At 41.4% G+C, this 15,769-nt stretch overlaps 3 protein-coding genes across 5 annotated transcripts in view; 1 reads left to right on the plus strand and 2 right to left on the minus strand.

Annotated features, from left to right (window-relative positions):
- The window catches only part of eml5 (EMAP like 5), a 37,498-nt gene extending 30,589 nt beyond the window's left edge, over window positions 1–6,909 (minus strand). For both annotated transcript variants that reach the window (XM_030044216.1, XM_030044215.1), the window contains exon 1: window positions 6,421–6,909. In XM_030044216.1, the coding sequence (XP_029900076.1) occupies window positions 6,421–6,617 (197 nt within the window). In that variant the 5' untranslated portion in view covers window positions 6,618–6,909. The remainder of the gene's footprint in view (window positions 1–6,420) is intronic.
- A 915-nt stretch (window positions 6,910–7,824) lies between these two features.
- Window positions 7,825–12,278, plus strand: ttc8 (tetratricopeptide repeat domain 8). 2 transcript variants are annotated; one of them, XM_030045105.1, is made up of 15 exons: window positions 7,825–8,040; window positions 8,360–8,389; window positions 8,573–8,693; window positions 8,806–8,869; window positions 8,986–9,145; window positions 9,634–9,723; window positions 9,828–9,872; window positions 9,980–10,065; window positions 10,178–10,265; window positions 10,374–10,484; window positions 10,610–10,749; window positions 10,837–11,011; window positions 11,137–11,259; window positions 11,427–11,510; window positions 11,628–12,278. In XM_030045105.1, the coding sequence occupies exons 1-15, from the start codon at window positions 7,927–7,929 to the stop codon at window positions 11,742–11,744; spliced, it is 1,548 nt and encodes a 515-aa protein (XP_029900965.1). In that variant the 5' UTR covers window positions 7,825–7,926; the 3' UTR covers window positions 11,745–12,278. The 2 variants fall into 2 exon arrangements, with proteins under 2 accessions (XP_029900965.1, XP_029900966.1); XM_030045106.1 differs by lacking the exon at window positions 8,360–8,389.
- Window positions 12,279–12,353: 75 nt separating this feature from the next.
- On the minus strand, window positions 12,354–15,214 carry LOC115354516 (CD209 antigen-like protein E). The gene is made up of 6 exons (XM_030044908.1): window positions 15,109–15,214; window positions 14,736–14,852; window positions 14,131–14,394; window positions 13,524–13,687; window positions 13,271–13,398; window positions 12,354–12,507 (listed from the first exon to the last, which is right to left on the minus strand). The coding sequence occupies exons 1-6, from the start codon at window positions 15,212–15,214 to the stop codon at window positions 12,354–12,356; spliced, it is 933 nt and encodes a 310-aa protein (XP_029900768.1).
- Window positions 15,215–15,769: the final 555 nt, after the last annotated feature.

Genomic DNA, 15,769 nt, shown 5'->3' on the forward strand with positions numbered 1-15,769 from the left:
GCTCACGACGAGGCGGCATTCTCCCACTCTCTATCTCTATCTCTCTCTTGCACTTTTTCCTCATTCTCTCTCTCTCTCTCTCTCTCCCTCTCTCTCTCTCTCTTTCTCTCTCTCTCTCTGTTTCACTCTTCCAACTTCGCTCTGTGAATCTCTGTCTGAGTTGATTCCTTCGCCTGTCATGATGACACCTCATTTGCATCTGAAACGCGCTTGTCACCATTCTACTGTGAGCCTGTCATAGGCTTTCGTGTTTATGTTTTGGCTTTAGTGGTGTAACCTCTCAGTTTGGAGGCAGAGGTGGGTTAGATATGTCGAGCCTGAGGTGATAGTCTGGAGAGGAGAAGCCATCCGGAAGCCTCTTGCCAGCGCTGCTCCTTATCTTCCCTAAACCATCTCCCCTTGGTTTCTCCCCCGTCCCCTCCCCTTCCCCACCTTCTGCGTTGAACCTCTCTCCAACCTGGCACGATTTCTCATCTTCCTTTATATGAATTATATAATCAGAGCAAAGCAGCTAAAAATAGCATTCAGAGGAAGAGAATATGATTGGAACACTTTGAGATGCAGACAGCCACAGCAGAGAAAATCGCTTTGGCACAAGCAGGTACTGCATAGCAAATGTGCGTGTTCCAATGTCAAACCAATGGGATGATGAAGCAAAGCTGAAAAAATAAAATATGTGACAGTGCTTGAGTCCTGCTAATGCAATAATTGGTCAGCTCTCCCTTGGCAACATCACTAAGTGAACAAACACATTCCCCTCCCTTTGGCGAGCTGCACATACAGTATGTACAGCTGGGCGATATGGACAAAATCGCTATTGTGATGAGACTATAGGCATGACTCTTGGTGCTTTCTTAAGACATTTACATACAAGACATTTTGATAAATAATCATTAGTAATGTGTATATAATGGCCAAGCAGTTAGAAGCAAAGTCAGTCAAATAAGTTAATTGCATCCCTTTACTGTAATGCAGCCTTTAAACAGAAAAAGGCAACATATATGCCATATCACAATGTTCCGATATGAAAATCCCACACAATATCAGTATAATAACAATATATGCCCCATCCTTTAACTTCAGGCTGAATAAAACAAACCTGCACGCCATTCCTTCCAGATAGAAATACAATTCTAGACACAGCTGATATTCTCCTGTCCAGTCATTTTTGTTTATAATGCCTGTGTAATTATTGCTGGTGAAAATAAATAAAAAAAACAGAGGGCAACATTTAATTTTTTTTAGCTGATGACCAATGGCAAATATTAACAGGGAGGACTGACACTCAGCAGCAGAACTTGTCTCCATATCCTCGGCAGCCACACTGTGAGCTCTATTTATCTCCAAGCGGCTGCTCAGAAAAAGCCACTGCAATCTTTCCCTTACGGTCAACCAAAATAAGATCACTGTTTCACTTATGTCTCAATTAGCTAAAGAGCTTGCTAAATGCCATCACTAATGACTTATCGTGCGGCGCAGCGCCACGGCTCTCATGTTTGATATGGGCTGTGGCGGTTTGATGTGGCCATCTTTTACAATGAGGACCCTGTTGTCATGTACACACTGGAAGACAAATTTAACTCTAAAGAAAGTGGCTTGATGGAGGGTTGATTTCATATGGCGATGATACAAAGGTATAGTAAAGGAAATGCAAAAACTGTCACTCGGCCTGTGGTCCACTTAACTGAGCTGGGCAGAGGACTGAAAATAAATTTACTGGTTTACAAAGTGTGAAAGACATGGTACCAGGGTTATGAGACAGATCTTAATACACCCTCAGCATGGAAACACCTTTACTCTATGATCCATTACAACACCACAGCAGGGGTGGTTCCATCAACATGAACTAAACAAAGTCCCTTACTTCTGTCTGGCAAGTGAAGACGATTAGACTTTATGTAAAAGGTGGATATGGGCAGCAGGAATGACGATAGGTCCTCATGAGCCAAATTTGACTCACATTCCCCCGATGGCAGTTACCTTTTCTGATTTTGTCTCCGGTAGATTAAAAAGAAGCAGAGGATTAGCACATTTCTAAAGGTCTAAACAGTATGGACTATCTCCCAGGATTCCACAAAGTATTTTAATCCAGCTGCCAATCATACACAATCTGAAGCACCTGCCCATACAGCAGCTGCTTAAAACTAAAAATAGGGTAGTAGCGATGAAAGTCAGCACTGGATGAAGACAGTGGTAGGGCCTTCTTTTTAAAGATTAGTTTTTATGGCTATTTCTGCTTCAGTAGGTATTTTGCTGAAAATATGGGGAAGAGGTAATGGATGATATGACAAACACTGAATTGGTAAAATATAAGGGACTTATCTTTTCACAATGGGCACTGAGCCTTCAAATGTCTCGGAACAACAAAAATGACCTGCTCTGTCTCCTGCGCCTGAATGCACCACAGCGGTCTGAATGGTGGCATGTTTCTTTGTGAGGGTAAACTGAGGTTAGTAGTATAATATCTGCAGCCTTTTCAAGCCTGTTTATGTAAATCTTTGTTTCATAACATCAGTGTAAACCAACATCTGTCTCTTAATTCCAGCAACAACAATAATGCTGAATCACACCGTTGTTCGAAGTAACTCCACTGCACTTGGGAGGATACTAATTGGGTTAGACAGATTTGCTCTTTATAGACCGCGCAGACTTTCATGGACTGGCATGGCAGCTCCTCACAGTGATGGGGGGGACCTTTCAAAGACCTCAGCATCTCACTGGCACTACACACACTGCACCTGAAAATGTGTGTGAAGGTTAGAAGTAAAAAGGAGTAGACAGAATTGTCACCCTTAGTTAAAGTTAGCGTTACAGAACGTTCAGAGAGAATTACCATTGATTCTGTCAATCTTTTTTACCGGACAGGTTCCCTCTTCTTTTCTTGAAGGTTAAGGTGATTAAAAGCTATGAGCTCACTGACTGAATAAAAATAAGAATAAAGTCAAAAGCAACGTTAAGATAAATGGGAAACTGTAGTTGGCATTGGCATTCTACATGGGCAGAAAAATAGACACTTAAGCTAAAGACAATGTTCTAGGAAACAGATCACAAATCACAAATCTCTGTTAATCCGCATCACTACAAAAGACAGTGGATTTGTAGATCTGAGAATAGGCTGCCATGGTCATTGTTCAAACTGTGTATGGCAGACAGCAGTGATCGCCACACACCAACCAAGGTCCCTCTCTTCCCAAAGCATGAATCATCGCTCTAAAAAAAATGCAAGACTTTGATTCTGGGTACAGGGATAGTCTTGGAAAATCAAATATACCGTGTTCATGGCATAAAGGCTCTAATAAACATTTCTGTCCTGTTTCTGTACTTTTCACTTGAGCTTGCACATTAACATGCGAGGGCGGTTTACACCATTAGCTCACTTTGTTCACACCGCTGCTGTGAGACTCCTGTCTGCCAACCTGACACATTTATTTTAATTTTCCCTGTACCTACAGTACTTGCTGACTCTAACAAGCTGCGATAATTCATTAGAAGCTGAATTAAAAAAAATCCTCCAGCAATATTAAAAAAGATGGACCCAATTCACTACATGTCGCTCGCTGAAACTAGGAAAAGCCTAGGTCTATAATCTATAATTTTGCCTATCGTCTATCATAAAATTAAGATATTGTATTAAGAGACAGCCTGTAACTGTGGTATTCAAAGCCCTCTCTCCTTATCTCTCACCCTCTGTCATAACAAAGAGCATCAAACAGCACAGATTAAGTATGACAGTAGAAATTAATGTATTCAGTTGCACAGAGCTTTTAAATTGCCACTAGGAAGGGATGTAGACATGTTTGAAGAGTAAAACCATGAGAGAGAGAGAGTAGCCCTGATTCTGAGGTTTTCCTTCTGGAAGAAGGATCAGTGTGGCTCAAAAGGAACAATGGCCCACCCTCGCTGTAACCATGCAACTTTTCACTCAAAGATAAAATATGTGCATCTTTCTTCTGAATTTCTGCACCATCTTTATTTCCCTGCACTGGATTGCGTGTGCTGTGATTCCAGTGCTCATGAATTACTCAAATAGATCACACACATTCAGGATTTCAATCTTTAAACACACCTGTATTAGTAATTCAGTGTCTTCTAAGTGTGCATGTGTGCGTACTTGCGCATGTGAGTGCATGCAGGTCAGTGTCTGCGTGGCAGGTTCAATTTGGTGGCGACAGTATGGACTAGGCTTTGTGGTATCGACAAACCCCTGTAAATATTAGAAATAACTTCAGGTTCTTCGAGTGTCAGATATAGACAGCAATACATGATAATGCTAGAGGTAAAGTGCTAGTGGTAAATATCACTAAAAGTGTGACAAAACAATAGGAAATAGCAATCAGAAATATGGATAGTTCGCTAAATATACACCCACGATAAACTGTATACTGAGTGACGTACTATGTCTACTCTGTTTTTGCCCAATATGAGAAAAGCGTCATGAAAAATGCCCCACTGAGACATAGTGCAGATCAGACCAGTGCACAGTATATTTGGAGTCCTTGTCAGTTGTCAAGGAAGAGATCAGCCTTTCGTTCATGTGAAAACCTGCCTATTAGCTCCTCTACGTCAGTCTGGGAGACCAGCAGATTGAGGAGGCTGCAGGGCAAGATAAAATCAAGAGGGAGAGACGAGGACAGCAATTAACTCATCAAGTAAAACACCATGTTGAAATGTGGCTCACACATAAAAACAGAGGATCATTATATAGATGATGGAGCACCAGCCAAACTAAAGTAGGCAAAAAGATGTGAGGGAGACAGGGAGGCAGACGGACAGAGAGAGGGATCTGAATTGTAGGGTTATTCGGGGGTGGGCTGCATCTTTTTCACTTGACTTAGTGCAACATGAGAGCAGTCCAGCAGTTAAAGCACTGAATCTGCTCAGAATTGGCCCTTCTTGTGCCATACCGCTCTACAGTCAAAAGAGTGAGAGATTAACCAGCGCTCTTCCGAGAGCTCAGCTGTATTTAAAGACTACTGCCCAGCCCACATCAATAATAACAGATAGCATGAGAGATTTGTTCAGCGCATCAAGCGTAATAAGACAGCTGAAACATAGCAGGCCAGAGACTGACCAAATAATTACTCAGAGGAAAAACCAGTGGTTGCAGCAAGTGAGTATGTTTTACCAAAGCTTTTATGCATTCAGCCAGCTTGGCTGCAGAATATATGTGCACTAACTCATTGCATCTTCTTAGGAAAAAACGACACCGTAAAGGGTCTACATGTGGTCCCAAGTGTGAAATTTCACTCTGCATTCATTAACGCTGATTCATGACACCATGGTCTGTGTACTGAGTGAAGATGTAAACATGACCAACATGTGATACATCTTATTTTCATATACCACAATTGTCACCCTGTGGCTGAATCAATGACCCCTCCAGCTAATAGTCTGAAATGAGCCACTTCACCCACAAGGCAGCACAAGCTTGGTGTCTAAGTTGTTCAATTAATAATGGAGCAGGAGGCCAGCTGACTAACGACACAGTATATAATGCTAGTCATCTCCAGGCCAACCCACACAATGTCAACACAAGCACTGAAGCGTTGGACACAGCTTGTTATTGTTGTGTGGCATCTTGAGCAGCAAATTGGAGAGGCGGGCTCATTTTGAGTGAAAGATGTGAATCTAAGACCTTTTCACAAGGGGTTAGCCAACCAATTAGTGTGCGGTGTTGCTGTCGTTAGGCTACTTTGCTGTATTTTGTCAAGACTAGGCGGCTTAAGGTTTATGTGCCCACTCAAATGAGTTTATCCTGACCCTTAGAGAGCTTTCGGAAAGATCCCCAGCAAGGACAACTATATTCATACATGTACATTTTATGGAGCTCCCCAGGCTGCTGAGTGGTAAACATTCAAGTGTAGAATTAGATAATATTACTCTGGTGACAGATGAACAGGATAGGTAGGCTGTTTTGTTTGTTTTGTTTTGTTTTTTTTAACTGGAAAAATCTATAGGGCTTTGGTGATTAAATTTTGCAAGCTATTCCATACTATTCAGCACTCAAACTTCTCCAAGGAAAAAGTTGTGCAGTCACCAGAAGAGGTGAGGCGAGGTGGGGCAGCAGGGTGACCAAGAGGCTAAAGGGACCATCCCCCTGCAGGAGGGCATGACCCGGGCATCAACCCTGCTGAAGTGTCCTTAAGCAAAGCACTGAACCCTTCCACCACCACCACCACCACCAGGTCCAAGGATGCTGCTGTGACCCTGTGCTCTGAGCTCACGGTAGCTGCCTGTAGCTTCCTATGGCGATCAATAAAGTGTCATGTTACAGTACACAAGATGACACCAGCGCCCAAAACCATCAGCACTATCAATTCATTGGCTGTGAGCGCAGTGGAGTCTGGCGCTGTCCGCGGTGCTGAAATGAGGAGTTAGTAACGCGCACTGGTGCACTGGTGTGTTTTCATGATACACTACCTGATTATGTCATCGTTGTGTCCCAGGTAAAATTTCTGCTTGTGCTCCCGGGTGTTATACACAACTCCCACACCCGCCACGAAATAGACAATTTCCTTGGCCGCGGTGTAGTACAGGTTGTTGCGGCACTGATGTCCCCGGTATCCGTAAACCCACTCCAGTCTCAGGTGGCAGTTGGGAGCAGTTCTGTCAGCCATGTCCGCACTTCCGTGTCTCTGTTGCTAGCACGTATCTGATAGAGTGTCATTCACCAAAAAGGATTTATTTTAAGCCTGTGTGTCCCATTAGTTCCGTTGGATTTTTACCAGTCCAGAAAGAGCGTTGAAATTAGGCATTTGAGGGTCATGTGCATAATAGTCTGCCGTAGCCTATTATTAGGTGAAAGGCCCCGGTCTGCCTCTCTGTAAAGATAGCTCTCTATACTGATGTTTTCATACTGAGAATCTACTTCTACTTCAGCCCCAGGCTGGCAGTCCTTCTCGACATAGGTCAAAGCTCTTGTCAAATCCTACAAAGATGGAGCTGTAGTGTTATTCCGCAAGCACCGCCCAGCACAGTGACGGACCAGCCACCGGGCCAATCAGCACCTCCGTCCTCCTGGAGGGGAGAAGCAGGAGGAGACACGGCCGTCACGGCCAGGCTGAGTGGGAGTGAGGCGCCTGTACAGTTACATGTAGAACTGGAGCATCATTCATTTCGTATCGGCCTTTTTTTAATGCTAAACCTGCCCCATATATTCCATGCACACCAGAAAATGTACAGAGGAAAAAAACGAAGCCACAGATTCTTTGTCAGGGATATTCACATTGGAAAATGACTCAAAGCTATTAAAACCTTTGCAGTATTATTCTAGCATTCTAGTGAGTATTATAGTATTCTGTTCTAACATTGTACTACTTCTACTTCTATGGTTAAACCACTGTAATAAATTAAGCACCTAGTGATAGACTGGGCCAGTGCAGACCTATTTAGTCAGGGAATTTGAAACAGCTGATTTGACAGCTATCAGTCAATTTAACCACTATTCTGGGTTATTGCGGATGTTCAAACACATGGTGAGAGTAAACTGTCAGATATCTATTCTTTAACGTCCTTGCTGCACATTCATCACATTAAACTCCCTAAACACAGGCAGAATTTCCTTTGAGCATAAAGTAATAACATGAGTTTAGGCAAATAACTTTTTTACCCAGAAAACTCTCTTCTCCAGTAGCACTGACATTTATATGTACAAAAAATAAATAACTATCGTCTTGTGTTTCTGTAGGCCTAGAATGAAAACAAAGTCTTGTTTCTAAGCTGAATAATACAATAAATGTTTTAAGTTTTTACATGATTTGATTTGATGAAACAGGAAGACGTACGTCAGGGAAGAACCTCCCGCCTCCTCGTTGCCGAGCAACAGAGGAAGCTTCATTTCCGCCATCATCCCTTCGTCACAGAGCTACAGTGCTAACTTGCTAACCCACTTCCCTCACTGCACAGTCTTTTTATTCGACTAACGCAATGGAGGTGACTATGGACCCTTTGTTTCTGGCATGGAGCTACTTCAGGAGGCGGAAGTTCCAGCAGTGCTCCGATATTTGTTCAAAAATCCTAGCGGACAGCCCGTACGACCAGGTACTGTTGAGCGGTTAGCCCTGTTAGCCTAGCATGGCTAAGGTTTATCCACACCACAGGGCAACTGTATAATCCCTATTAGTCAAGTGCTTTTAGTTTTGCATAGCAATGAATTTAGCCAATTAAATTATATGAGCTTAACTGAATCACACACAATTTCTCTCATTTCATTTATTTACATCTCTTACATTTCTTCTTTGCATTTATAATTGTTTTCTTCGCTTTCCTACCTTCCTTTCAATTTTATTTTGCCTCGTGTATTCAAATCTGCCTTCATCTCTCCTCTTTTCTCCCAATAACTCACTCATGCTGTCTTAAGGACACTGACTCCTCCTTGCTTATCTCAGAGGTAACCCTGTCTGCCTCTGCTGTCTGTTTTCATCACTACATAGTTCAATATAGTAGTTCCTTGCTCTTTCAAGGCAGATATGCTTTGAAGGTTTATGTGTGTGTGTGCGTGTGTGTGTGTGTGTGTGTGTGTGTGTGTGTGTGTGTGTGTGTGTGTGTGTGTGTGTGTGTGTGTGTGACACAGGCTGCATGGAGTTTGAAAACCCGTGCTCTGACAGAGATGGTGTACATAGATGAGGTTGAGGTGGACCAGGAGGGGATTGCTGAGATGATGCTGGATGAGAGCTCTATTGCCCAGGTTGCACGTAAGTCTGGACTCGGTGCTTTGATGTCAAGCAAATCAGTTATTCACACTTTTACTGTACTGAGTCTCTTAGAAGTTGTGGTAAAATAAAATTTAATTTGGCTCTTTCTTAGGTCCTGGGACATCACTGAGACTCCCTGGGACAAGTCAGGGCGGTGGTCCCACACCGGCTGTCAGGTACTGCACGATGGATGACACAGCCTTTGAGATTTGATTAAATTTTCAAGGAGTGAATAAAGGTAAAGAAATGCTTGATCGGAACAGAGTTGTTTTTCCTTTCCTCTGAATGTTAGGCCTATGACCCAGTCAGGGCGTCCCATAACAGGATTCGTGAGACCCAGCACACAGTCGGGGAGACCTGGGACGATGGAGCAAGCCATCAAGACCCCCCGCACTGCCAGCACTGCCCGTCCTGTCACCAGTGCTTCTGGGAGATTTGTTCGTCTGGGAACAGTGAGTCAAGAAGCAGATCTGAGTCACAAAAGCAGTATCTTCTTTTGTAAACTTGATTTTATACAATCATTTACACTGTGATAACATGTTTCTGGCATTTTCTTCTATTTGTTGATGCCATTATTATTATTATTATTTTATATTATTATTATTATTATTATTATTATTAACAACAGCCACAACAATAATAAAAATGATAACAATAATAATAATAATAATAATAATAATAATTTTAATAATTAATAATTATAATAATAATTATAATAACACTGGTTTTGTGCCAGTATATAATTGATTTTTTTATATATATTAATGGACTTGTAACTTGTTATTTTATGTATTGTTTATTGTTTTTTAGTTAAACATTATTGACTTTCCTGACTGTTTCACACTTTTGAGAAATACTGTACATTATTTGTCATAGATGCTTTATGGTTAAATTCATAATATGTGCACATGAGTAAGACTTTGTTTCACTGTTTCCCCAGGCCTCCATGTTAACCAATCCAGACGGACCATTTATAAATTTATCAAGACTAAATTTGGCCAAATATTCTCAAAAGCCCAATTTATCCAAGGTAAGATTAAGATTGTGACTTTGGGGAAAAAAGAAATGATTTCATGGGAATAATCATTTTTTTCTCTTAAATGCGAGTTGAGTAACCCCTGCTTCTCTCCTCAGACATTGTTTGAGTACATCTTCCATCACGAAAATGATGTGAAAAATGTAAGTGGCTGGACTAAAGCAGGAATTGGTGATTTTCCATGTATCAACATTAGATGACATTGCAAGATGTTGTTCAGTTTTCCAGTAACATAATATTTTGTGTTCAGGCTTTAGATTTGGCTGCTCAAGCCACTGAGCATGCTCAGTTCAAAGACTGGTGGTGGAAAGTCCAGCTGGGAAAATGCTACTACAGGTTAGTAATCCAAACATCTCAATTCTGTAGTTGTAACATTTTTGGTGTAATACCAGACACTGAATACACAACAGCTTTCACAACTTTTATAAATTATCACCGACCATTGCAGACTTGGTTTATATCGAGAAGCGGAAAAGCAGTTTCGATCAGCTCTCAATCACCAAGAGGTGGTGGACACATATCTCTACCTTGCTAAGGTACTACAATGTCAGTGCACAGTAAAGAAAAAATCCTTTCTAAATAGCAAAACATAGTGCTGCATGATTTTGAATGTATAAACCTGTGTCTTTTTTCCTATTGACAAGGTGTATCAGCGCATGGATCAACCAATAACGGCACTGAACCTCTTCAAACAAGGCCTCGACCACTTTCCAGGAGAGGTCACTCTTCTAACAGGAATTGCGCGTATACATGAGGCACGTCACCTTCGTCATCATTACTGTAGATTCCTCTTAGCACTCTGAAGTGTAACACAAAAATACACCTGCCATCATGTGATAAGTAGCCATATTTGCTGTCTATAATGTCCTGCTTTTCACAGGAGATGAACAACATCACCTCGGCCACAGAGTACTACAAAGATGTCCTGAAGCAGGACAACACTCATGTGGAGGCTATTGCCTGTATAGGCAGCAATCACTTTTATACTGACCAGCCTGAGATTGCCCTGCGCTTCTATAGGTCAGAAATATTACATACACATGCTGTCTGAGAAGTCAAAGCCTATCTGTGGAGAGGTTTATGCAAAAAAGGTTTTTCCTTTCCTAGACGGCTGCTCCAGATGGGGGTGTATAACTGCCAGCTGTACAACAACCTGGGTCTGTGCTGCTTCTACGCCCAGCAGTACGACATGACTCTGTCCTCATTTGAGAGGGCTCTGGTCCTGGCGGCCAGTGATGAAGAGCAGGCTGATGTCTGGTACAACATAGGACATGTGGCTGTGGTAAGTTTCTGTAGCAATCCAACACTTCTAACATTTAAGCCACTTAACAGCATGTTCTGCCTCTTTAAATGATTTCTGGGAACTTTCCAGTACTCAGTGCAAAGTGTTCTTTTCTGTGTTTCCAGGGCATAGGGGACTTGACCCTGGCATATCAGTGTTTTAAACTGGCTTTGGCTTTTCATAATGACCATGCTGAGGCCTACAACAACCTGGCCGTGCTTGAGCTGCGCAAAGGTCGTGTTGAACAGGTGAAAAACATTTTCAGATGTGTAGATTTTAAGCCTCTCGAGTGAGAGCTCATTTCACTGTCTTGTTAGAGACACTAGTATTCTGCAATACAGCTCATTATTAAACTCCAATGTGTATTGTACTATTGATACTTTATGAATGAATGTCCTTGTTTTGTTCCATCCAGTCTAAAGCCTTTTTGCAGACTGCTGCATCACTGGCCCCTCACATGTATGAGCCACACTTCAACCTCTCCACTCTCTCTGAAAAGGTAATACATAACCACTCCATTCACAGGAACACCTGAGCAGGGCAGATCTTAATTGTTGTGTCGTCACCTGATCTGTTTGATTCAGTATGCCAAAGGGATGTTTTTGTCTCTGTCCAGATTGGAGATCTTCAGAGCAGCTACACCGCTGCCCAGAAGTCCGAGGATGCCTTTCCAGAGCATGTCGACACCCAGCAGCTTCTCAAACAGCTTCAGCAGCACTTTGCATCACTGTGAACCTCCAGCCTGTATGCTTCGGGAGCAAGGTGTGATGTGACTGATGTAGCCGTCAGAGATATCAGTGCAGCAGTGGCAGGAACATGACGATACGATTGTGAAATTTCTGAAAGATTGGTACAGTACTCAGACACAGAGAATTGCTAAATAGAAATTTATCAACTGTAATTTCTCATGTTGAAGACATATAGAAATCCAGACAGTCAGACAGCTTAGTACAAAAAACATTGCCATTTTTTTTTGTTGCAAATAAGAAGTTTGACTTTCTGCTTGCAATGATGTTTGGGTAATGATGTTAGTTTTCGCTTTTACTTATTTTTTAAATGACATGTATACAAGTGTGTATAATAGTAATATGTACATAGTCAAATATTGATATGGAAAATAATTTATTATAGTGAATTGACTGGCATCTTTTTATAGTTCTTTCAATATGTCAGATGTATTTTTTGGTATTCCAATATTTATTACCATTTTGTAGTCTCGACTAATATTGACATGACAATAAAAACAGTAACAATTCTTAATGTGTCATAAAAACCCAAAAGGCAGAGGTAATTCTTTGCTCTTTTGGTGTAAACAAAACCCAAATGTGATCAAACTGCAGTGTTAACTAACAGTCAATGGTGGCATTTCACAAATCCACTTTAAGGTGTGTTGGCACGGGGCATCGTTCCAGGACTTGGCGGGGTTGGCTCTGGGATACGTGGCTGCACAGTCCTCATTGTGCCCAGAATCATTGGGTTCTCCATCATTCCAGAAGCTGTAGCAAGGAAGAGGTTACTTTGCAGACAAAGTACCTGCATTATGCATCTCTTTCCTATTACAAATAATTAATATGGGCTTAAAACGACGAGAGAGACCAGTGTAACAATTGCCTGCAGTCAGTGTAATTGAGAATTAGACATGCACCATCACTTAATGTGTCCTAGTGTATATTTAAAATAGTAATTCATGAGTATAAATCTGTCTATATATCATGGCAGGGCACAGTAGCAGTACCTCATACTGTTATATAATAACGGTAGTAATAGTGGAGGGTATTTTTTCCATGTCTTCATCCACTCATCTCTTAAATGAAATAAAGTGAGTATTCATCTGGTGCCTCTATATTCATGGCAGTGGATAAATGCTCACTCTGATAACTTTTTAAAATTCTCCACAAATAGTGTTTTGTTCATGGGATCTTGTCAAATTGGATGATGTTGCTGTCATCAGGTGCAAAGTGTGTGACACGAAGAAGGTGATCACTTATAATCTGTTGTTTTTAATTGTAATTTCATAATTTCAAACCTCTTAGGCAGGATTAGATTAAACCCATTCCTGGAAATAAAATCCTGAAGGAGACCATCGTTGTGCTAAGTAATAATTCGCAGTATGACTAAGGTGCAGTATAAAAAGCACTTAAATTCTTGAAAACCTCGACTGCAAGTGACCTCTTCTGTGTTTTCGTGTATTTTAAATCTGCTTCCATCTCCACACTCCACACAACACAGAGCCATGAGAAACCTGCGTTTAGCTCTTACCCCTCAGCCAGCACCGTCCCATCTAGCCATCTCCAAGTCCCCTCCTCTTGGTCATCTTTCAGGCCAATCCAGAAGCCACCTATGAGGCCTGTTTGTGCACGATCATTTAGCAACGCACTTACTGCCAACTGAAAAACACAGAAATATTAACATTAAAGGTGCAACTTCAATTTTTAGAGTGATAATGGCCACTTTTATTCGAAGTATTCATTGTACTGCATAGAACTAAGAACTGACTGCTGACTGTACTCACCTGTTTCTCCATGCTGTCTATGACTGCCAAATCAGCTCCTTGCCTCTTGCAGTTATCTCTGGCCTCTTGCCATGATCTGCGCGTGAATGTGTTCGAGAAAGTGAAGTAGTAACACTTTGAATTCATAAAAACCCATCCAGGTAAACAATGTCTGCAGCCATCCCCTGTTGCAAAAGGAAGAGTAAACTCGTTGATACAAACATGTAGAAACACAGAAACGCAGGTAATGTGTTATTGACTAGATTTCCATGAATATCCATTAATAATAGGGGTGTAAAACAGAACTGTAAAAAACGACTCGTTCAATACATAGTACACCATACAGTGAGAGCCATACTGCCACACACTTAGCTGGTGAATCACTGAATATACTTTAAATAGCCTAAATAGCACTTTTGCCTCTGAGAGAATAAATCGCAAAAATGACAAAATGCAGAGAACATTGGAAATTGCGATGTTTGTTCCTCCCTAATGTACAAAACAAACTGAAACCGTGACCCAACAGCCGCAATGCAAACCGAACTGTGGGTTTGTTGAACCGTTACACCCCTAATTTATAGCTTTTGACAAGGTGAACCGTCACAGTGACTGAAAAAAAAAGTCTCACTTATCAGCGGGATGGTTGATTGCAGTGATGCAATCTCCCTCTGAAGTTTGTCCATCTGCACTTTATAGTCATCGCCACTCCTCTTCCGTTGCTCTAAATGCCACTTCGTCTGTTCCTGCTGGGCGATCTCCTTTGCCACCAGTTTCTTGGCTTCAGCCACGGCTTCCGTTGTAACCTTGTAAGTAAGCTTGAGTTTTGTCAGCTCGCTGGTGATGCGCGTTATACCACTGTATGGATATAAGTTCCCATCTGTGAGTTTGTTATCTGCAAGAGGTGAAGACATACAAGACATACATTACTGTAAAGATGTAGTGATCGCTGCAGCACTGAGCACATATCCTGTTAGCAGAAAGTGACAGCAGGATATTTCATGAAAAAGTTCACAAAGTAAGTATGCATTGAAAAGATCCATCATCATCCATTTGAATCTTACACTGGACTGCAAAGAGGAACCACTCTGTGGTTTTGAAGTCTGGGCAAGTACATTTAATCAGTGTATAAAATATACAAGACAATTTACTAATTCATGCAGCCTTTTTCTTCTACCTTTTCAAGTAAGCTGCCAATAATTTTCAGGAGCACTTTAAGTCTTGGCGCTGACTTACAATAAACTCCCAGGCCAATATCCACTGTTAACAGAAGAACAGCAAGCAGCCCCAGACTCACAGCGGCCAGTCGGTAGTGTCTCACGTTGGGTCCAGATCTGATCATGGACATGGACACTGGACAGTACGGTAATGAATCAGAGTCAAGGCTAGAAACTGTGTCAAGCCATGTTGGCAACACAATGTAATAGAAATAATCAATCCCAAAGAGCCAGCATACATGTTAGACACTGGAGTAAGTTATTATAGCTCATAGTTTTAACTCTTTTTTTTTTTTTTTTTCCAGTACTATTGTAAACAGTTTCAGAGAAAATTGAAGTTCTTGTTTGAGTAAACATATTTTTGAGTGTTTTGTGGTTTGTTTGTTTTTTACCGTGTTGTTGGTCTTGGTTAGAAGAGAAGGAATGCTCTGTGCTTGAATCCTCTCGGCTGAGCAGTTTATTATAGGAACTGGTGCCTGGATCTGCTGTGTCCCCCATGTTGACTGTTCAGATGAGAGCGGCCGTTTGAGTGCACTGGAGGGATGATCTGTCAGGACATTGCCCTGTGTCAACACTTGCAAAATTAAACTGCCAAAGAGAGGTTTGTGTGTGTGTGTGTGTGTGTCAGAGAGAGAGAGAGAGTGAGTGGATGTGCACAAATCCCAAATACGCGTGTTACATTACAAACTGCCAGTCGAGTTCATTTGTTAAATATTTACAGAGGGTGAAGGCCATTTGTAGACTAGAGTGTTTTTTTCTTCATCACTTCATCTTTTTAAAACAGTCAGACTTTATGTATGAAATGTGTCTGGAGGCAAGAAAGTGTCACCGCTTGGTTTAATCACATCAAACGCTGTGTCACACTGTGTAATAATTTGTCACTAATAAATTGTACCCCAAAAGCTACAGTAAGCTACATGACAGACCCTGCACAGCTAAAAGAATAGTTTAATTTAGAGTTTCTGTGCTGAAAATAACAGTCATGCCATTTAACAGTTTTTGATAAAATACATAGAATTAAATATACAAAATAAATATAAACAAAGATGACTG

Source organism: Myripristis murdjan, chromosome 22 (genome assembly GCF_902150065.1).
Source record: "Myripristis murdjan chromosome 22, fMyrMur1.1, whole genome shotgun sequence".
In the NCBI taxonomy this organism is placed as follows: Eukaryota; Metazoa; Chordata; class Actinopteri; order Holocentriformes; family Holocentridae; genus Myripristis; species Myripristis murdjan.